At 53.0% G+C, this 18,965-nt stretch overlaps 1 protein-coding gene and 1 long non-coding RNA gene across 2 annotated transcripts in view; both read right to left on the bottom strand.

The window, feature by feature from the left end:
* Positions 1-13,635, bottom strand: part of LOC138527028 (uncharacterized) — a 159,209-nt gene extending 145,574 nt beyond the window's left edge. Inside the window, exon 1 of the long non-coding RNA XR_011283800.1 lies at positions 13,383-13,635. This is a non-coding gene — a long non-coding RNA (uncharacterized lncRNA). The remainder of the gene's footprint in view (positions 1-13,382) is intronic.
* On the bottom strand, positions 8,155-12,483 carry IRF2BPL (interferon regulatory factor 2 binding protein like). Its single transcript, XM_069638018.1, has one exon. It carries the CDS (start codon positions 12,003-12,005, stop codon positions 9,975-9,977), a length of 2,031 nt encoding a protein of 676 aa, XP_069494119.1. The 5' UTR covers positions 12,006-12,483; the 3' UTR covers positions 8,155-9,974.
* Positions 13,636-18,965: the final 5,330 nt, after the last annotated feature.

Here is an 18,965-nt window from a genome sequence, read left to right as displayed (position 1 = left end):
TCCGGTGGGACCACCCACCCACAACCCCTCAGCTTTAGTCCATGACTTTGCAAACACGCAGAGTCCGACGCCATTGCAGTCAAGCAGATCTGTTGCGCTGCAGCCTTGCCAGTAAAGCGGGAGGAATGCCCAGAAACATACAGAACACGCAAGAGCTATCCACAGTGCAGAATTGGACAAGAAACGTGCTCTTGTCGTTTTAAGTGGGGCCCACGTGTTACGTTCGAGGTTTTGGCATGCTCTGTCTCCAGGGGCAGTGGAAAGGGAAGGGGGTGCGTTAGGTTAGAGGCTTTGCTGCTGTGGCGTCGGTGCATGAAGACCGGAAATAGCCGCAGCTCTGCGCGGGTCTGTTTCTAGGTGGCCTGTGTCCAGGGCACAGAGGCATTCGGCTCCAGCGGGGAGCAGTGTGTGCTCTTTGTTGCTAGGATGCATTGGCCGGGGCTGTGGTATGCAAGATGCTGTCGAAACGGAGAGTTCGGTTGCTGCAAAATAGGGCCCAGGGGCAACCTCAACCAATAGATCTTCCGGGTTTCACAATACAGGAGAGGCAATGTTCAATGTGATTGTGGAACTGCCACAACAGCAAACAGAATCCATCCATCCATATCAGGAGTATCGCAAGAGCAGGACCTCTGCCTGCTGCTGATGGCAAACCCTCACCTGCATATCAGCGGCGGCAGGCGCCGGCAACACAATGAAGGCCTTTGTGCACTGCTCTGCAATGGGCAGGCCATCCATTCTCCAAACGCAGCAAGGGCTCGTTTTTCCCTTGGCACATGCCGAGGGTTTACTCAAGAGCCATATCCTACATTCAGCCTCTTACAGCTTCTCCTTCTGGACAGGCCAGTGCAAGTTGTTGGTATAACGCAGTACAAACACTCGGGGACTTCTAAAACAAGCCAACCGCTTCGAACAACTGTCCAGATGCCATGAACAAAGAAGACGCTTCACACGCATGGGTCCAACTATAAAGAGATTCTATAACAAGACCTACAATATTGGGGCCACTGGGCAGACCAGGCTTTAGCCCTCCTACGTCTTGGGTTGGCTTGAGCTGAGCTACAGAGCTGCGGCAGGACACAGGCAATAAACGTTGTAGCACTCGCCTAGGAGGTGATCGATTACAAGGTTAGAGGCACAGGACTCAGTCTCACATCAGGTCCAAGTGTGTGCTTCAGAAAGGAGAGCGCCAACCGCTTGCAACATTGACACTGCACCAGAATAGTTGTATTAGAATGTGTAAAGAAGTTAGATGCCCAAACCCAAGTCATTTCGCCCTCCCCCCTCCAAAGTTAGCGCCTCTCTCAACATTTTACAGCAGAGGTATGCAACCATTGGCTCTCCAAATTTTGTGCACTGCGAATCCCAACAGTTTTAGCCAGCATAGCCAAAGCATCTAGAGAACACTGTTTTTAAGGGTTAGATTATTAAATAACTAAAACAGAATGCATGTGAAAAATCTCCAACATGGCCCCTGGACCTAGCCATCTTTTGGACTTCCAGCGTGAAGGCTCCCCCCCCCATATCATTTTAGGGCACGAATAAAGATGGCTTGCTCGAGGTCCCACCTCAGCACCCACCGGGAATTACTTTAAACATGGTGGCACCAACTGTCCCATCCTACTCAACTACCTGGTCTTGGTGATACACCCCCACTTACAATGGGGGGTGGGAGAATGCGTGTAGAGGCCAGTGCTAAAAGTTACTCGGCGGAACCCCCCCTTTTCGCACGCGCAGAAGGCAGATTGCCAGTTGGGGGCAGAGCTAGGTGTTGAATGATGTGCGTGCCCCGAATATAGGATGCTGGCGGCTTTGCATAAAAACAAAGTGCACTTTGGAAACATAAGAATGGCCAGCAATTTAAGAAACCTCTCTGTGCTCAGTAATTCACACGTGCATTCCTTCTGAGCATGCAATGCACTCTGGGTATGGTGCTCAGTTCCACTGTCAGAATATCCACCCTGACAGTAAAACGTGTGTAAAGCATGAGACATATATATAGCTTTTGGACAGTTTTTGTTTTAAGTTTGGACGGTTGAGCAAATGACGACTTTCAGATGCAATTCGTGACTGATGGCGTCAGCCTATTGTCTGTACAAGAACGGTGCTCCGGCAAGACAGTTTTTTTGCCGCCAGCTGCGCCTTGTTCCGGCCCAATTCCTCCCCTGGTCACTGGGGGAGCGGGAGAGACATACCCTTGAGGCTAGACAGCTGCAGAAACCCGGTGGTGGCACATAAACTGTGGTGTGGTACGCATCCTCGGACCCAAAAACAAGGAAAGGGGTGCTTTTTTTGATGTGTGAAACACGGTGAACTGACATCCTGAAATCCTAATGCAGGTTGGGACCAGCAAGCCAAGCTATAGTAAAAACCACAGTAGGGCTTCACAGCCCCCTAGGTCATTCCCCAAGTCTATTTCTTTGAGGCCTTGTATTATTGGACGGGTGTAGACGTGTGAACTGAGGAGTTCTAGCCTTTCCCTGATGAGTCACAGCTCACTGGGAAGGGGCCATAAGCATTCCAGAGCCCCCTCATTTTGCCTGCTCTCCGCAGTGAACGGCAGCAGCACATAAGCCTGAAACAGTGCAATGCACGCACACTTTCACATTATATTCTGGCATGCGAGCACGAGCAAGGCAATACACCGAGATGCCTGGCTGCCTTGTGCAGCTAAGACATTTTGAAGTATCACAGTGTTGTGAATGGTTGTGGACTGTTTGAGTTCAAGAATAAGGGGTATTATGGTGAACACAAGGAAAGGGGGTGTCAAAATGGAGACGAGCATGGGTACAATTTTAAAACTGAGAGTGCCACCACCTGGGAGAGAGAGCTACAATGGAGACACGGTGAGACAACCTAGAGAAGGCACAGGGCTGTGTAACCAGACAAGGGGTGGGAGTGACGATGCAAAAGTCTATAAGGAGGCAGAGAAAGTAAGGCAGAAAAAAACGACCGAGAACCCTAGGCAGAGGGAATATGTCCGACAGGGCAGCAGGGCAGGCTCGGGACATACGGGGAGCGCAGAGACTGCGGAGGGCAGAAGGGGGAAAGGAGATGGGCGCTACTGTGGCAGCAGAGAACAGGAGCGGCTGGCACTACAGGCGGGGGGGGGGGGGGTTCCCAGAGACCAGGGTTTCCACCACACCTATAATATTGCACCCACAGCTGGCACGTTGCTGCGGGGTGACTTGCAGGCCCCGTGTGAAGAAGTGCTCCCTTTAGAAGGCTCCAGATCACAACAAATACCAACTGAGGCATGACGATATCACATGCGAGTAACAGCCTGGTGTACCCGGAAGGGGGCGCGGGGGGGGTACACGTGCATAATGGGGGTGGTAGAATAACAACCTGGGCCCGAGTTCCCCCAGCCCCCCAACAAAGATATGGAATAAGAGAACATACATCCAATTGGCAAGACCCCATTGCTCATGAGGGGGGAGGGGGGCGACGGTCCATGGACACCGGAAGCGTGCAGAATAAGAATGCATCTCAAACCCAATAAGACGCCTATAGCCACACCGCTGAACAGCCCCCCTCTCCCCCCGAATAACGGGACATGAGTAATTGCGCCTCGGAGATGGCAACTTAAGGCAGGTGACGTCCTGCAAAGGAGGGGTGGAGGGGGTCACTCACCGGCGCGCACACAACAATGCGCGACCGTCATCAAATTACCAGCCGCCCTTTATCGAGCGTTGTAATCTAAGCAGTTGCTTCTCATACCCCCGCCCCCCAACCCAAGGAATGCGACACAGCTCCAAGGAAACCGCACACCATCCCGCTAGGACACACCCACCCCATTACCCCAACCCCTCCGCCAAATAATGGGGGGGGGGGGCGCGCGCAGGGCTGCTAAACCAACACACGGAGGGGGCGGGGCACAGCGCTGTAGAGAATGGCCAGGCACAGGGAGGGAGCCCCCAAAAGCCTGCAGATAGGAACGTGCCACCTCCCAGGACAATCCGACAGCCCGAACCATACCGTGGGCATCACCCACCAGACCCATAAGGAGGGGCAGTGCCCAGCAGCAGCAAGCCCAAACATATTAAGTAAGGGTCCGGGGAGGGGGGCACACATCCTAGATACTGACTGCAGTCCCTCGGGGACCCACAAACGCCACGTGACGCGAGAAAGCAACTCTGAGCAAAATCGCTCGCTCTCAAGAATGTTTTTCGCAAAAAAAAAAAAAAAGTGCGTTTCCTCTCCCCTTTCCCTGGAGAGACAGCTGAACAAACAGGCCCGACTCCATCCAAACAAACAACTCCCTCCCTTCCCGAATACTGCCACCAGGAATTTAAAATGTGTCGTAGAACAAAAAGGCAGAAACAGATTGGGGAGCGTGGAAACCCGCCCCGATGTGAACGCGAGCACTATATTGGGGGGTGGAGGGGCGGGGTGGTTTGGTCGATACAAACACCCTCTCAATGCTAGCATACCCGCAGGCAGGCAGGGGCAGCTCTGAAAACCTAAGGCAGCAGATATGGAGATGGACGGGAGGTGGAGGGAGGAGTAGCCCCTGTACTAAACTGGCCTTGCCTTGCCGACCCCAAGCATTCCTTACGCAGCCCAAACCGAAGTAAGGGCTGTGTATGGGATGAGGCAAACGCACGCAAGATGCGCAAGGTCACTTCGACTTCCCCAGGCAACTGCCAAGGTTAGTCCCAGATATGCCTAGACCTCAAACCTCAACTGCAGGATCTTCACCCGCTAAATTCACCAGCGAGTGTGGAGTATGAAGTGCCCGTGCCCCAACAGTGCAACACCAGGGTCCCATTCACACCCTAGGCAGGTTACAGGGGCCCCAGCCAGCTGGAGCAAACGAGCTCCGAGCTCGGGGTGCACAGAGAACCAGCGTGTGGTAGTAGAAGTGACAAACGTGATGGGTCCCGAGAGGCAACTTCACCCTAAATTCCACCTCACCTAGTAAAACTAAGAGTAGGTGTTTTTTTGTTATGCTCCAAGAGGAACACCCCTCAAAGTTGACATATGACAATGGATGTAGTAAACAAACCAAAGCCTACAGCATTCTGGACCTTATGCAACAAGTGACAAAGCAGCCCCATTGCAACGCCCTTCACTAACCATACTTGCCATCTTTGCCCGAGAGAAGGCCCGCTTGTCTTCCCTTGGATGGCACCAGAATTGATTCAGGCACAAGCAAAACAAGTGTTGGTGGGAAGCCAAGGAAGGGTCGAAGTTGAGGCGCCCAAGTGGACAACGCTGGTGTACTCGACACAGAAATAAGCTACAATGGTAGGCAATTCTTTCGTAGAGAGTAGCCCCAGCATAACAGAGCTATTGCGATTCTTTTGTAAACCTTTGAGTCAAGTGGCAAAGGCTGCACGGGAACCTTCAACTGTACTTTTGGGCCATGCGACACCTCAACATTTTCCATAAGAAATCCACAAAACGTGCATCAATGCGACAGCCTGCAAACCATGGTTGTGCTGTGGGTCCAAAGGTCCACTCGTTAACAGGCCCACTCCCCCAAAAGGGAGGAGAAATCAGGGTGAAAGAGAAGGGCACCTTCCTCCCATCTATGCTGGCTTCAGGATGGTGGCACAAGGAATCAAAACAATAATTATGAAGCAGTCTGGCAAAGATGAAGTCAGCGACTAAACGCTGCATCCCTCCCAGATTACAGGGCGCGCCTGCGGGTGAGACCGGGCACTGCGCTGTGCGTCAGGCAATGCACAGCGTCATTACCCGGGGTGACCCACATATGACTCACGGGCACAAAAGCACTCGCTGGCAGCAGAGCTGATAGGGATCACTCCTAGCTGCATCAGCAAACATCACGTGACCGTGTGCATGCATGCTGTAGGCACGGCAGACGACGAGATAGTGCTGCAGCTTAACTCCCGACTGTACCATGCCCCCTTTGGAAGCCCCGCCAAGTCTACCCATCTAGAGGCATGCATATTAAGCGATCACTGCAGGCCCTTGTACAGTGCTCCGTTGGGTGGTCTGTGCGCGTGTGCATGGTCCGCCGCCGCTGCAGGAGTCCGATAAGGGACTGCAAGCAGGCAGGCATTCTTATAGAAAAGACTGGAGGTAGCAGGGGCACAACTAGGTGGTGGCACGGCGATTGCTGCAGCAGATGAAAACTGCTGACTAAGCTATCCTACATGCCAGCGGGAAAGAAAGGCCGAAGCACCGTAGGAAAAAGATGTTATTTTCCAGCGGGATTGTGGCGTTACAAAAAACAAAAATATATGCAACTATTGCACTTTCAAAAATGTTCACCGTGTTTCTATACCTGCCCAGTTCAAAGTCTGGGGGCATTTCAAACCGCATTCCGTTATCATACACAGCCCAGCACGAGCCGCCCAGGCAGAGTTCACACAACGAATGCACAATTTAACATTGTGTTTGCCAAGTAATGCACAAGGCAATGTTCAGAAGAACCCTTTCTCTTGACAAGTACATTGCACACGTTAAGCTCAAAAATGTATTACAACGAAGTCCATGTTGGAGAGAGGCACAGCAAATAACACGTCCAAAGGGCCAATTCAGTACATGGAAAAACTCTAAATCCGTGCGCTAGCCAAGGAAAGTGTGCTGCACACCCAACCATCAAAAACCAGGAATGCAACCGCTAACCACCCACCCTCATACACCCCCCACCTACAAACAACCACCTCAAAATCAAAACAGGCACAACTGGAAGCCCCCACCAGCTGACACATCAGTGAACCCCAACCTGCGATAAGCAGGCAGACTCAACCCTCAATTTGCAAACATCGACCTTAAACCACCCACCGCCAATGAGCCCCAACTGCAAGGTATCCCCAAAACCAACCTGTCAACCACTAGGCACCCCTACCCACAAACCAGAGCTCATGTGGCAACAGCGAACAAACCCAATCCTTGCGGCACCAAACCACCCACTTACAAGTGCCGGCTATCCTGTAGCCACTATCTCCAGCCCTCTGCCAGTGGCGACGCCAAACCTATGGGATGGAACACACCATACGCTTCATCACCCTAAAACACAGCTATATTTACCCCTTAGAAGGCCGAGTGGGCAGCAGTGGCCCCTCGGTTCAAGCATGCAGCACCAGGCTCATTTAAAACCCAACACCCCCCACCCTCTGATCTGCCAGAGGGAAGTTGGGCGCGGGGTGGGGTTTGGGGGCATTACATGCTGTGCCGGTTCGTCTCGTGCCCCTGCTGCCCTGGCATTGCAGTCAGTATGCAGAGTGCCATTCAGAGGGACCTTGATTAGAAGCATTAACTCTGCATGCCCGCAGGCATCGGCACTGTGCTTTTGGGCCAAGCACCCCCGAGCCAGATCCAACTGTAACGTTCTGGATCATGGTAACCAACTCCCAGCATGGCGCAATATCAATGGCTGTACTGACGAGCAAGCACCCCCTGGTCACACGTGCACTAATCCCCACCCCCTCGCTCTCAACACCATACAACCATGAGACTTCGTTTCGGAACATTGCTATCGGCTACTTTCCATAAGCATAGTCCTTCTCCCGTAGTCCTGATCGAATTTACCCCCCCCCCCAAAAAAAAACGCTAGTGTCGACATACTGGCCCCCATCCCCACCTTCATTCGAAAACGAGGTTTGACTCAGCATATATATATTAACCCCCGCATGTTAATTGGGGGAGTTTTGTGGTGACATTTCTCACCAAGACATGGAAGTCATTAACCGTTACCGGTTCTATTCACTGCACCATAGCAACTGCTGTGAGAAACCCAGCTCTAGGAGCCCACCACCATCAACTCCCTCCCCCGCCCCCTCCCCCGACGAAGTGGCTCCGTTGCTGTGCACCAAAACACGCCACCTGTATGGCTGGCCTGATCTGCAAGTCCAGGCATAACATGACAGGCAGAGGCAACATGTTGGTACAGCTCGGGCAATCAAGCAACACAGGGCAGTGCACCCGAAACGGCCTGTGCGATAGTGAGCAAGCGAGGCAGGCAGTCTGCAGAAAATGCTTAGTCAGGCTCTACCCCTGCAACGTTGCAAGGTGGCTGCTGCTGCTGCGGGCAACGTGCCAGGAGCCAGGAAATGGGAGAACAAGCGACCAACCGGGCGAAAGCCACACAGACGCCCCTCGAAACAGTAAAAGCAAAGGGGTAGTAGAGGCGAGGCTGAACACTTAGCAGCAAAGTAAACGGGGGCACCCACAGAGCGGTAATATCAATTGAATTTATTACAATTTTTACTAAAGCTCCAAGGCACGTTACAGTGATCTGTTAACTACAGAAATGTATAAAGGACAAACAGTATGGTTTCTTACTTTTTTCATTTAAATGTACAAGACAGCATTTTGCTCTACTGATCAAAGCACCGTGCATCAAAGCAACAAAATAAAAAGGGGAAGATAAAAAAAAGGGCTTTCTCTGAAAGGAGGGGGGAACCGAAACATTTTTATCCTCTACCTCCCACCCATAACCTCATCCCACCCGCCACCAACGTTTGAAGACTTCACATAGGTGGGAGGGAAGGCAAAGGAGTAAAAACACCAGGGTTTTTTGGGGTAAAAAAAAATTATCAACCTGTCACCATTTTGTAGCAATTGGAGGCATGCTCACTGGCCCTGGCAAGGAAAAAAAAAAAAAAAAAAAAAAAAAAGGCTTGAGGTTTTTAACTTCCATTTGACATCGCCTCTCTTCCCTACAGAAGTGCATATACATTTTACACTAAAAAAAAAATACACACCAGTGTGACAGGAACTCACTAAGTGCCTTCGCCTCTGTACCTAGCCAACGCTGCCACCAAAAAGGAAAGAGGGTTAGGTACAAAAATAATAATGATCACAGGTCGTGTAACCAAACAATATCGTATAATCTGTTTAACAAAAAAACAGCTTCATCCTTCAAATGAAGATTACATACCTTTGTTTCAAAATATAGAAACATACCACGAAAATAATGTCTATACATAAGACTAACTTTGTGTGTGACTTGTGTCTGTGGTCAGTTCTATTCACAATTGTACAGCTCTAGAGAGTTCATGGTGGGTCCTGAAGGTCGCCTCTGCTTTTAGGGGTGGGTGCATTGAACGTATTTTAGGCGACCTCACTTCACCCGGTGGAGGGGGAGTCGGGGGGGAGGGAAATGGTATCAAAATGGGCAGGTGTAACCCTTCTACATTTAGAGCCAAGAGAATAAGATGGCATAGGTGCCCTGATTAGACAGTACAAAGCAGATGTTTTGATGACGGTCGAAGGAGGTAATGGATACCTGTTGGGTCTTTTTTTTAGAACGGGGGAGGGGGGTGTCTGCCATTTCAAGAGGCCTGGAAAAGACCTGCACAGAATAGTGAAAACCTTTTAAAACTTTGCATGCTAAAGAATGATCTGCTCAAGCTCCCATTTTCGGGATATGGTGCACAGATGTGTTTTTCTAATGTGGGTGTGGATGGGGTAAAAGGGCATGGTTAAAGCAAATGCACTGTGTCCAGAAGATGGGAGTGTGGTGGAGGGATTACAAAATTCTCTCCCTTCATTTCGGTGGACTACGAAAGAGGAGCCAGCAAGGTCGACGGAGCTGCTGCAGGTCAATGCGTATGCGATGCGGGTGTGGGGCATTTCAGAGCCATTAGGTCTCGAACGAGTGCTGGGGATATCTTTGGACCACCAGTGGGTGAAGAATAAATGGTTCGCCTATACCGGGATATGGTGGGAGCTGGTGATCTCGAGAGGTTGAAGTGTGGGCGTCACCCAGCATTGGGGTAGGGTGTGTTGCTAGTCACCCCGTTTCTATGTAAAGGTGCTGGAGATCTCGTGGGGTTAAGGTTTGCCTCATATTTTTACAGTGGTGGGGTGGGGGGGGGGGGGGGGGTGATGGTCACCTAGCATTGTGTAGGGTGCAGAAGAACTGCTAGGTCTTTTGTGTGTGTGCTGAATGTCTCATGTTTGTGGATGGCCGATGCTAAAGGTCTCTGGGGGGTCAGATGGTGATCTTCTTACAGGGTACAAGAGAGTGCATGTCTTTGGGTGCAGCTTCAGCCTCAGGGGTCCCTCTCCTTTTTCACCTTTACGTCCCCCGCCAAGATGGTCGCAATCTCCCCCTGCATGAAGGCCCAGGGTACATTTGAGCCAACCAGGGGGCACTTCTCCCCACTGGGGCAGTACACTTCACCCGTGGCACCCTGTGCCTTGATGCTCTCCCTCGAGCAGGGGAAACAGAATTTGTGGCTGGGCACTGACGGGCACTGTACAAAGTGTGTGTCCTCCAAGCGTTCATGGCATATGGTGCAGCACAGGGCACCACTGCTGGCCATGGTGGGAGAGTCTGGAATGTTCTGTTGCTGCTGCTGTTGCTGCTGCTGCGGGTGACCTTGCTGCTGTTCCATGCCCAGGTGAGGTGGAGGCGGACCAGACTGAGGGGCCCCAGGGAGCCGACGCTGGCCCGAGGCTGGGGACACCGGACTGCTGCTGTTCCTGCGGGCCCCAGATGCTGTGGAGCTGGAGGAGGAGGTGGTGGAGTGCACAGAACCGCTATCCTTCGGGGAATGTGCTGTACCCAGTGTGTCCGTCACCGACATTAGGGCCGCCTTGGGTGATGGGCCATTTTGAGGTGTTGGTGGCAATGGGGCAGAAGATTCAGGTGGGGTGGTCCTATGCGAAGACGCAGAGGCCTGTTGTGCGGACTGCTGCTGAGGCTGTGGGCCACCATAGCCACCGGAACCCAAGCTCAGCTTTAAGGCCTCGGTCTGACTGGCCATCCACTGCCGCTCCTCTGCCATTTTGAGGCCTGCTCCATCAGTGGCCTCTGGTTCTGGGGAAGCTTTCCTCTTCCTTCCGACTCCCCGGGCTGTGGAAGTGGGCATCATACGAGGGAGATTGACTAGTGCGCTGGGCAACACAGGGCATCCTGCGTCCAACCAGGGTTGAGGTAGCATTTCCTGCACTACAGGCTCCTTGAAGAACCGCACGGCCTCAGGCAGCAAGTCTCCCAGGAGGCGCCAATCTCCAGAACCATGCTTCCTCTCATACTCCAAGTACTTAAAGCCAGAAGACAATCCCCGTCCAAAGTCCTTCATGCAGTCCTGGTACATCTGTCGTGCCACCCCGGATGCACTGGAAAAGACACTGAGCGAACCAGCAGGGTACTCAATGAAGAGGCGCAACTCATGCTCTGGTGCTGGTCCTCCTCCGCCTCCTCCAGGCTTGGGTGCTGCATCAAAGGCGAAGACGCGACCAAGGAGGCCATGATCCTTCTTGAACCTCACGTCGAATGGGCAGGAGGAGGCCAGAGCCAACAGTGTGTCCCTTACTGCCTTGGGTTTGCCAGCCCACTCCTCGGCACGGCCACGCAGGCCTTCAGCAAGTTCGGCCAAGGCCTCTGCGTTCCGCTGCTTCTCCTTCAGCTCCTGATCAGACACGGAGCCCGGTCTCTTGTCGCAGGGTGGTTGGGCCTGTGTGGGTCGACTAAGCGGGTGCTGGTTGGCAACACTAGGTCCATTGAGTAGGGTCTGTGGGAGCAAGTTGGGTGGCACAGCCATTGGGGCACTGGGTTGCAAAGGCCCTCCAAGGTGAGGGGCCCCTCCACGGCGGGAGGTTGAGGAAGAGTTGGGGCTCTGCCTGTTGAGTTCAGGTGGTCCATCCTCAGACTGTAGCAGAGGCTTGGGGAAGCCATTGGGGCCGCTGAGCCCATTGGGGAGCCTTGAAGTGGAGGCACCACTGGGGTGCGCAAGAGGCTGGTACTCGAAACGTGGAGTCCTTTCCCCAAGCGAGTAGCGCTCCAGGCCAGCTTTGCTGTCCACGTGGTTGAGTTGCGGTGCTTCCTTGGTCGCCTTGGGGGGCTGCGTGGGCGGCTGGGGAGGGCCAGGGGAGCGCCCGTCCTGCTGGAAGCCGTGTGCCCGCTTCAGCTGCCGGGCCGTCTCGATGACAAACTCTATGCGGTCGGCGCCCTCGTAATTGACGCAGCCACGACACACGGGCTCCGTGAAGTCCCAAATCATGGCCCAGGGCATGCGGGGCAGGTCGCACAGGTAGCACGACTGGCGGCGGGAGGACGAGACCTGCGCCGCCGACATGGTGCCCCGCGGGCTGCGGGCTCTCTGCAGCGGGGCACAGCTCTGAGGTCCACCGGGGAGCTCAGTGCACAAGCTGGGGGGGTGGGAGAGAGGGCTCTTGAGGGACGGTGCACAGCCCGCGGATCCGTTCAGTCCAGGGGCTACAGGCTGTGGGTTCTCGGGATGCACAGTCGGTGCACAGCGAGGGGGGTTCGTGTACCCTCCGATCCCCCCCTCTCTGCAGCTTTGCTACACCGTGGCACGCGCTGCTCACATCCTGCTCCGAACGTTCCGATTTGGAATTCTGCGATTGTTGCTCAACGTTCGGTTGCTTCGAAGCTTCGTTTCTTTTCGCCTGCCTCTCTCTCTCTTTCTGGCACTGCTCAGGGCCACGCATGCGCCGCGTCTCCCTCGCTCTCCTCGGAATGCCACCTGGCCGGCCCGTGACGTCAGGGCCACGCTCTCCAGCCCGAACAGTGACAGCCCAGCATATCCGCCAAGTTTCCGTGCGCATGCGCGCTACACCCCGCCCTCTTGTCTCTGTTGTGTGTGTATTTCAAACTAGGTGATGAAATGAGTCAAAGAAAAATTCTGGGCCGCCCCTCCCCCCGGCATTCAGGAAGCATCGTCTGTACAGCTCCAGCAGTTGCATGTACGTGGGACAGACCAGGAAAGGCAAGGCAAGGCCCCGGGCACTGCACGCACAAACCACACCCAGGCTCCATGTAGGGAAATGCATGTGTTTATGCAACTCCGAGCCTAATCCGGAGGAATCGCGTGCACAACAACCACCGTCCGCATCCTCGCGCGCGCACTCCGAAACCCGCCCACTCTACGTATACACATAAACACAGTCCACATACAAACTTTATATGAGATGCAACCCCCATGAAATACGAAACGCCCACACACGTAACCACGGTCGCGTGTGCCCTACACCCACACACTCGACCTTCAAATATATTAACCAAAGACACCCTCACCGCACCATACCTCCCACAGTCGCGACTGGCAAACCCCCCCTCCCCACATACACGCCCGTCGTTGGTAAATTCTACAGTGTTCGCCCCCAGACTGGGAGGGGCCTTGCCTTGCGGTAATTAAGCCCCCGCACGGCTGCATTGATAGCCTATTGAATCTTCTGGTGACGGCAAATTAAAGTCTGCCCCCCCCCCCCCCGGTGCTGGGGTATCGAGGGCTCTGCTCCCACGCGGTTCTGTCCCCAAACACCGGTCCGCACCGTGCTGAGGTGTGAAGCCCCCCCCGCCCCCCTACACTGCCCAGACAGCTCCCACGTGCAGAGATCTGCCTGCACGGCTTCCGTCGGCGTGATGTATGCCTGAATGTGAAAGCCCCTAACACCAGCCCCCGTCCCTGCATGCCTGCAATCCATCTTACCTTGTACCGTGATGGCGGGACCACGGGGGCCTCCAACCGCTGCGGTTGCTGCTTCTGCACTGTTCGAATTCTCAATTCTCACTATATCGTCCAGTCAGGCGCTTCATTTTCATCTACACTTAAGGACGAGTCATACATCACCCCACCAGCTCACATTCTCCACCAAAACAAAGGCGCTTGAGGTGTGCATGCTCACGTGAGCCTGTGCTTTGTCTGTTGGGTACCTGGAGTGTGCATTTTTAGTTTCTGTGTGTGTGTAAGTCAGTCAGCAACTCTGTACCGTCTCGTCTCCATTCGTGCTTGTGTGTGCACAACAGTGGGAAGGAATCTAGTCTAAATTACAGTAGCCCGGAGGCGGTATATTCTAGTTGGTTTTGCTGTGATTTTGGACCATCCAAGGCAAATCTAGGATTGCAAGCACAAGGGAAGTTGAACTTTGTCTTGTATTAATGCCACCCAAACCCGCCCCCTTTCCCCCTTCCATGCCTCCCTTCTCAGTACCAAGGCTTCTACCATGCCAGGCCCTTCCAAGCCTCACATCCGAGTACCAAGGCTTCTACCATGCCAGGCCCTTCCAAGCCTCCCTTCTCAGTACCAAGGTTTCTTCCATGCCAGGTCCTTCCAATCCTCACATCCCAATACCAAGGTGTCTACCATGCCAGGCCCTTCCAAGCCTCACTTCTCAGTACCAAGGCTTCTACCATGCCAGGCCCTTCCAATCCTCCCTTCTCAGTACCAAGGCTTCTACCATGCCAGGCCCTTCCAAGCCTCACTTCTCAATACCAAGGCTTCTACCATACCAGACCCTTCCAAGCCTCACTTCTCAGTACCAAGGCTTCTACCATGCCAGGCCCTTCCAAGCCTCCCTTCTCAATGCCAAGGCTTCTACCATGCCAGGCCCTTCCAGGCCTCCCTTCTCAATGCCAAGGCTTCTACCATGCCAGGTCCTTCCAATCCTCACATCCCAATACCAAGGTGTCTACCATGCCAGGCCCTTCCAAGCCTCCCTTCTCAGTACCAAGGCTTCTACCGTGCCAGGCCCTTCCAAGCCTCCCTTCTCAGTACCAAGGCTTCTACCATGCCAGGCCCTTCCATGCCTCCCTTCTCAGTACCAAGGCTTCTACCATGCCAGGCCCTTCCAAGCCTCCCTTCTCAATACCAAGGCTTCTTCCATGCCAGGCCCTTCCAAGCCTCACTTCTCAGTACCAAGGCTTCCAGCATGCCAGGCCCTTCCAAGCCTCACATCCGAGTACCAAGGCTTCTACCATGCCAGGCCCTTCCAAGCCTCACTTCTTAGTACCAAGGTTTCTACCATGCAAGGCCCTTCCAAGCCTCACTTCTCAAAACCAAGGCTTCTACCATGCCAGGCCCTTCCAAGCCTCCCTTTTCAGTACCAAGGCTTCTACCATGCCAGCCCCTTCCAAGCCTCACTTCTCAATACCAAGACTTCTACCATGCCAGGCCCTTCCAAGCCTCACTTCTCAATACCAAGGCTTCTACCATGCCAAGCCCTTCCAAGCCTCCCTTCTCAATGCCAAGGCGTCTACCATGCCAGGCCCTTCGAATCCTCACATCCCAATACCAAGGCTTCTACCATGCCAGGCCCTTCCAAGCCTCCCTTCTAAGTACCAAGGCTTCTACCATGCCAGGACCTCCCAAGCCTCCATTCTCAGTACCAAGGCTTCTACCATGCCAGGCCCTCCCAAGCCTCCATTCTCAGTACCAAGGCTTCTACCATGCCAGGACCTCCCAAGCCTCCATTCTCAGTACCAAGGCTTCTACCATGCCAGGCCCTTCCAAGCCTCTCTTCTCAGTACCATGGCTTCTACCATTCCAGGCCCTTCCAAGCCTCCCTTCTCAATACCATGGCTTCTACCATGCCAGGCCCTTCCAAGCCTCCCTTCTCAATACCAAGGCTTCTACCATGCCAGGCCCTTCCAAGCCTCCCTTCTCAATGCCAAGGCTTCTACCATGCCAGGCCCTTCCAAGCCTCCCTTCTCAATACTGTGGCTTCTACCATTCCAGGCCCTTCCAAGCCTCCCTTCTCAATGCCAAGGCTTTTACCATGCCAGGCCCTTCCAGGCCTCCCTTCTCAATGCCAAGGCTTCTACCATGCCAGGTCCTTCCAATCCTCACATCCCAATACCAAGGCTTCTACCGTGCCAGGCCCTTCCAAGCCTCCCTTCTCAGTACCAAGGCTTCTACCATGCCAGGCCCTTCCAAGCCTCCCTTCTCAGTACCAAGGCTTCTACCATGCCAGGCCCTTAAAATCCTCCCTTCTCAATACCATGGCTTCTTCCATGCCAGGCCCTTCCAAGCCTCCCTTCTCAATACCAAGGCTTCTACCATGCCAGGCCCTTCCAAGCCTCCCTTCTCAATACCAAGGCTTCTACCATGCCAGGCCCTTCCAAGCCTCCCTTCTCAATACCAAGGCTTCTACCATGCCAGGCCCTTCCAAGCCTCCCTTCTCAATACCATGGCTTCTACCATTCCAGGCCCTTCCAAGCCTCCCTTCTCAATACCAAGGCTTCTACCATGCCAGGCCCTTCAAATAATCACATCTCAATACAAAGGTTTCAACCACACCGGACCCTCCAACACCTCAACTCTCAATGCTGAGGTTTCTGTCGGGCCCTTCAAATCATCACATCTCACTACCAAGGCTTCTACTGTGCTATACCCTCCAGCCCCTTAACTCTCAGTACCAAGGCTTCTACCAGGCTAGACCCTCCAACCCCTCACCTCACTACCAAGGTTTCTACCATGCTAGACCCTCCAACCCCTTACCTCTCACTACCAAGACTTCTACCATGCTAGACCCTCCGACCCCTCACATCTCAGTACCAAGGCTTCTACCAGGCTAGACCCTCCAACCCCTCACCTCACTACCAAGGTTTCTACCATGCAGACCCTTCAAGCCTCACCTCCCAAAAACACACCAGACCATTCAAATGCTCACATCTCGTTATTGGGGCCTCCTCCTTTCTCATTCTGCAAGTAGGGAGCCCCTGTCTGGGTGGTATTGCCCCATGGTCTTATTAGAACCAGGCTTTCGGTCCTCCCCCGGAAGACCGGGCTGGCTCCTCAGCAGCCTGCGGTGTAACCAAGCATGGCTCTGTTCGACTACACTTCCGTGCTTCTTCAGTGTCGTGTGCATACCATTCTCGTGACGGTGTGCTGCTTTGTTTGTAATCAAGCTAAAGCTTCTCAGAGAGTGGTGTAAGGGCTTCGTGTGTGCGTGAATTCGGTGTTTTAGTGGGGGCTGTGCGGAGATGTCCCCCCATTGCACGCAGCTAGACTGTGGGTACAGTTCCTTCCAAGCAACGCTAGGAGCTGCTAAGACAGAAAAGGAAACGCCAGAAAGGAGCGGCTTGTCTTGGCTTTCTTGGCAGTGTGTCAGCTCTTCCCCGTGCTTTGGAACAGACGTTACACACAAACGGCCCACATTTGTAAAGCAGCATTGCTCAACCTCAGCAAATCCTGCCGTGTCCTTCACCCCTCCCTGCTCGCTCGCTCGTCTCGTATTGCACACACGCCATGTTTGGTAACAGTCTCTCTCTCTCTCTCTCGCTCCCTTTCTCTCTGCCTCCCCCTCGCTTTCCCACCCCAGCTCTCATTTTCTCTCGCCGTCTCCCTCGCCTCTTCTCTCTGCCCGTGCCACCTCTTCATTTTGCTGATCCCGATACCCTCGCCCTGGCATAGCTCGCCCCTTGCCCGCAATCCTCGTTCTCGCCTCTTACTCCGCTTTCTCCTTTCCCACCCTCTCCGCGTAACCTCGATCCATGCCCTTCACTGACTTTTCCCTACTCACCCCCCCCGTCTGTTACTCGCTCTATTGCCCATATGTTTCTACATGTCGTCTCTTCTCGTTGCTCTCCTTCCCGTGCCCCATTCCCTCGCTTCACCATGTATCTGCTCTCTTTCTCCTCCTCCTTGCTTTTCCCCTACTGCCCCCACACAAAGTTGGCGTCTTTCGCCCGATCACATTTCGCTTTTAGTCTCTAACCTTTCTCTGGCATACAGATGAGTGCAAACGCCCAAAAGGGGTGCGTGTGCGTCAAGGGATAAGGGGGCGAAGCCGGCCCTTCAAAGGTTGCTGCTCAGACGGCGAAAAGAACTCGCCTTTGAAGTAAACACATTATGGATTGAAAACCGCTTTGAAATCCTCCAGTATCTTGAAAGATGGAGGTGGGTGTTTGTCTGCGGCCGTCTAATTCCCTTCCCGTGGCCTGGGATCTGTGTTCGGCGCCCCCCCCCCCCCTTCTTCCCCTGAATATACACCCCCGCCCCACCACCCACTTTGCCCATATTTTACTGGATTGTCTTTTCTTCTTTCAACACGCACACCCGTCTCATTATCTCTCTACCTCTCCCTGGCCGGTAAGCCAAGGTTTAAAGTACCTTGAGTCAGTAATCACCTCTGATATAATCTGTCTTCAGAAAGGCCGTTGACTGCGTTGTTTCAGATAGACAACGCCCCATCCCCCATTCCCCAAACTGGCAGTTTGCAAAATCAAATTACGTTTTAGCAAACAGAAATGTGTGTTGCACAAACTCTGCTTATGGAGTTAACAGTAATTGGGCTTGTGTATGTATCTAACTGTGTGTCTTAACACGGAGTAAGGATGTGCCTCTTTATGTGGGGATATCTTTGTGTGAGTTGTTTCAAGAAAAGCTATGTCTGTTGGGGTGGGGTGGTCAGCAGTGCTTGCCACCCTGAGTCCAGTCACGAGTTCGAATCCCATGAGGCCTTTGAGTTTGGTTCATTTAAGTAATGACTGATTTCATTACAGCACTTACATGCGGGAGGAATGTTGCATGAAGCACTATATGCAAACCTGATCATATTATTGTTCCATGCCAGTTTGCATTTTCTGCGGCAGCATTAAATGCGTGTATTTATGGGCAGTATATGAATGTGTGTCTGTGTGCTTATCCCTGTGGGTGTCGATTGCTGTATGTCTGATTTTGTCTGCTTGATGTAAGCACGTGTGTACCTCGGTTTTGGTGATTTGGTGTTGGTGTTAATCAAGGTATATGCCAATGTGTATGTATTCATGTTGGCGCCTATATGGGTTGTGATGTTTGTTTCGAGAGTGTCAATTTGAAGGTTGGTATTTATATGTTGGTGTGCGCTCCATTGCCCTGTTTGGGTTACGGGGTGTTAGTATATGTGTATTTTTCTCTGAATTGTGTAGAAATCAAATCTGTGTTTAGGGTTCTGTGAGTGCGTAATTTAGACGTCCATATTCTTTGTGCCTGCATGTTTAGGTTGAAGATTGTTGGTATATGTGTGATTTTGTTTATTCACGTTAGTGTGTCTGTGCTGTAATTTTGTACGTGTCACTGTGTATCCATGTACGTGGTTTATTGTGAGTTGATCTGTAAGCAACAGATGTGCATTCCTGCTCGTTGCCTGTCTCGTTTGTAGTGCTGCATGTCTGAGTATGCCTGTTTGGGCTGGGCCCTGAAGTTACTGTGCAATTGTTGGGCGTCACTCATTTTCTACGGCCCTTGTAATGATGGGGAAGTCGGCCTTTATAAACAGGGCAGAGCGTGTCTTTCCATCATCCTTGCGTTTAA

Source organism: Ambystoma mexicanum, chromosome 14 (assembly GCF_040938575.1).
Source record: "Ambystoma mexicanum isolate Mex_15411 chromosome 14, UKY_AmexF1_1, whole genome shotgun sequence".
In the NCBI taxonomy this organism is placed as follows: domain Eukaryota; kingdom Metazoa; phylum Chordata; class Amphibia; order Caudata; family Ambystomatidae; genus Ambystoma; species Ambystoma mexicanum.
The sequence above is the reverse complement of the archived record's forward strand: the minus strand, read 5'-3'. Positions and strand labels throughout refer to the sequence as shown.

Bases quoted from the DNA above. Each gene is read 5' to 3' on its own strand.
- IRF2BPL (XM_069638018.1), bottom strand. From the start codon at position 12,005: ATGTCGGCGGCGCAGGTCTCGTCCTCCCGCCGCCAGTCGTGCTACCTG.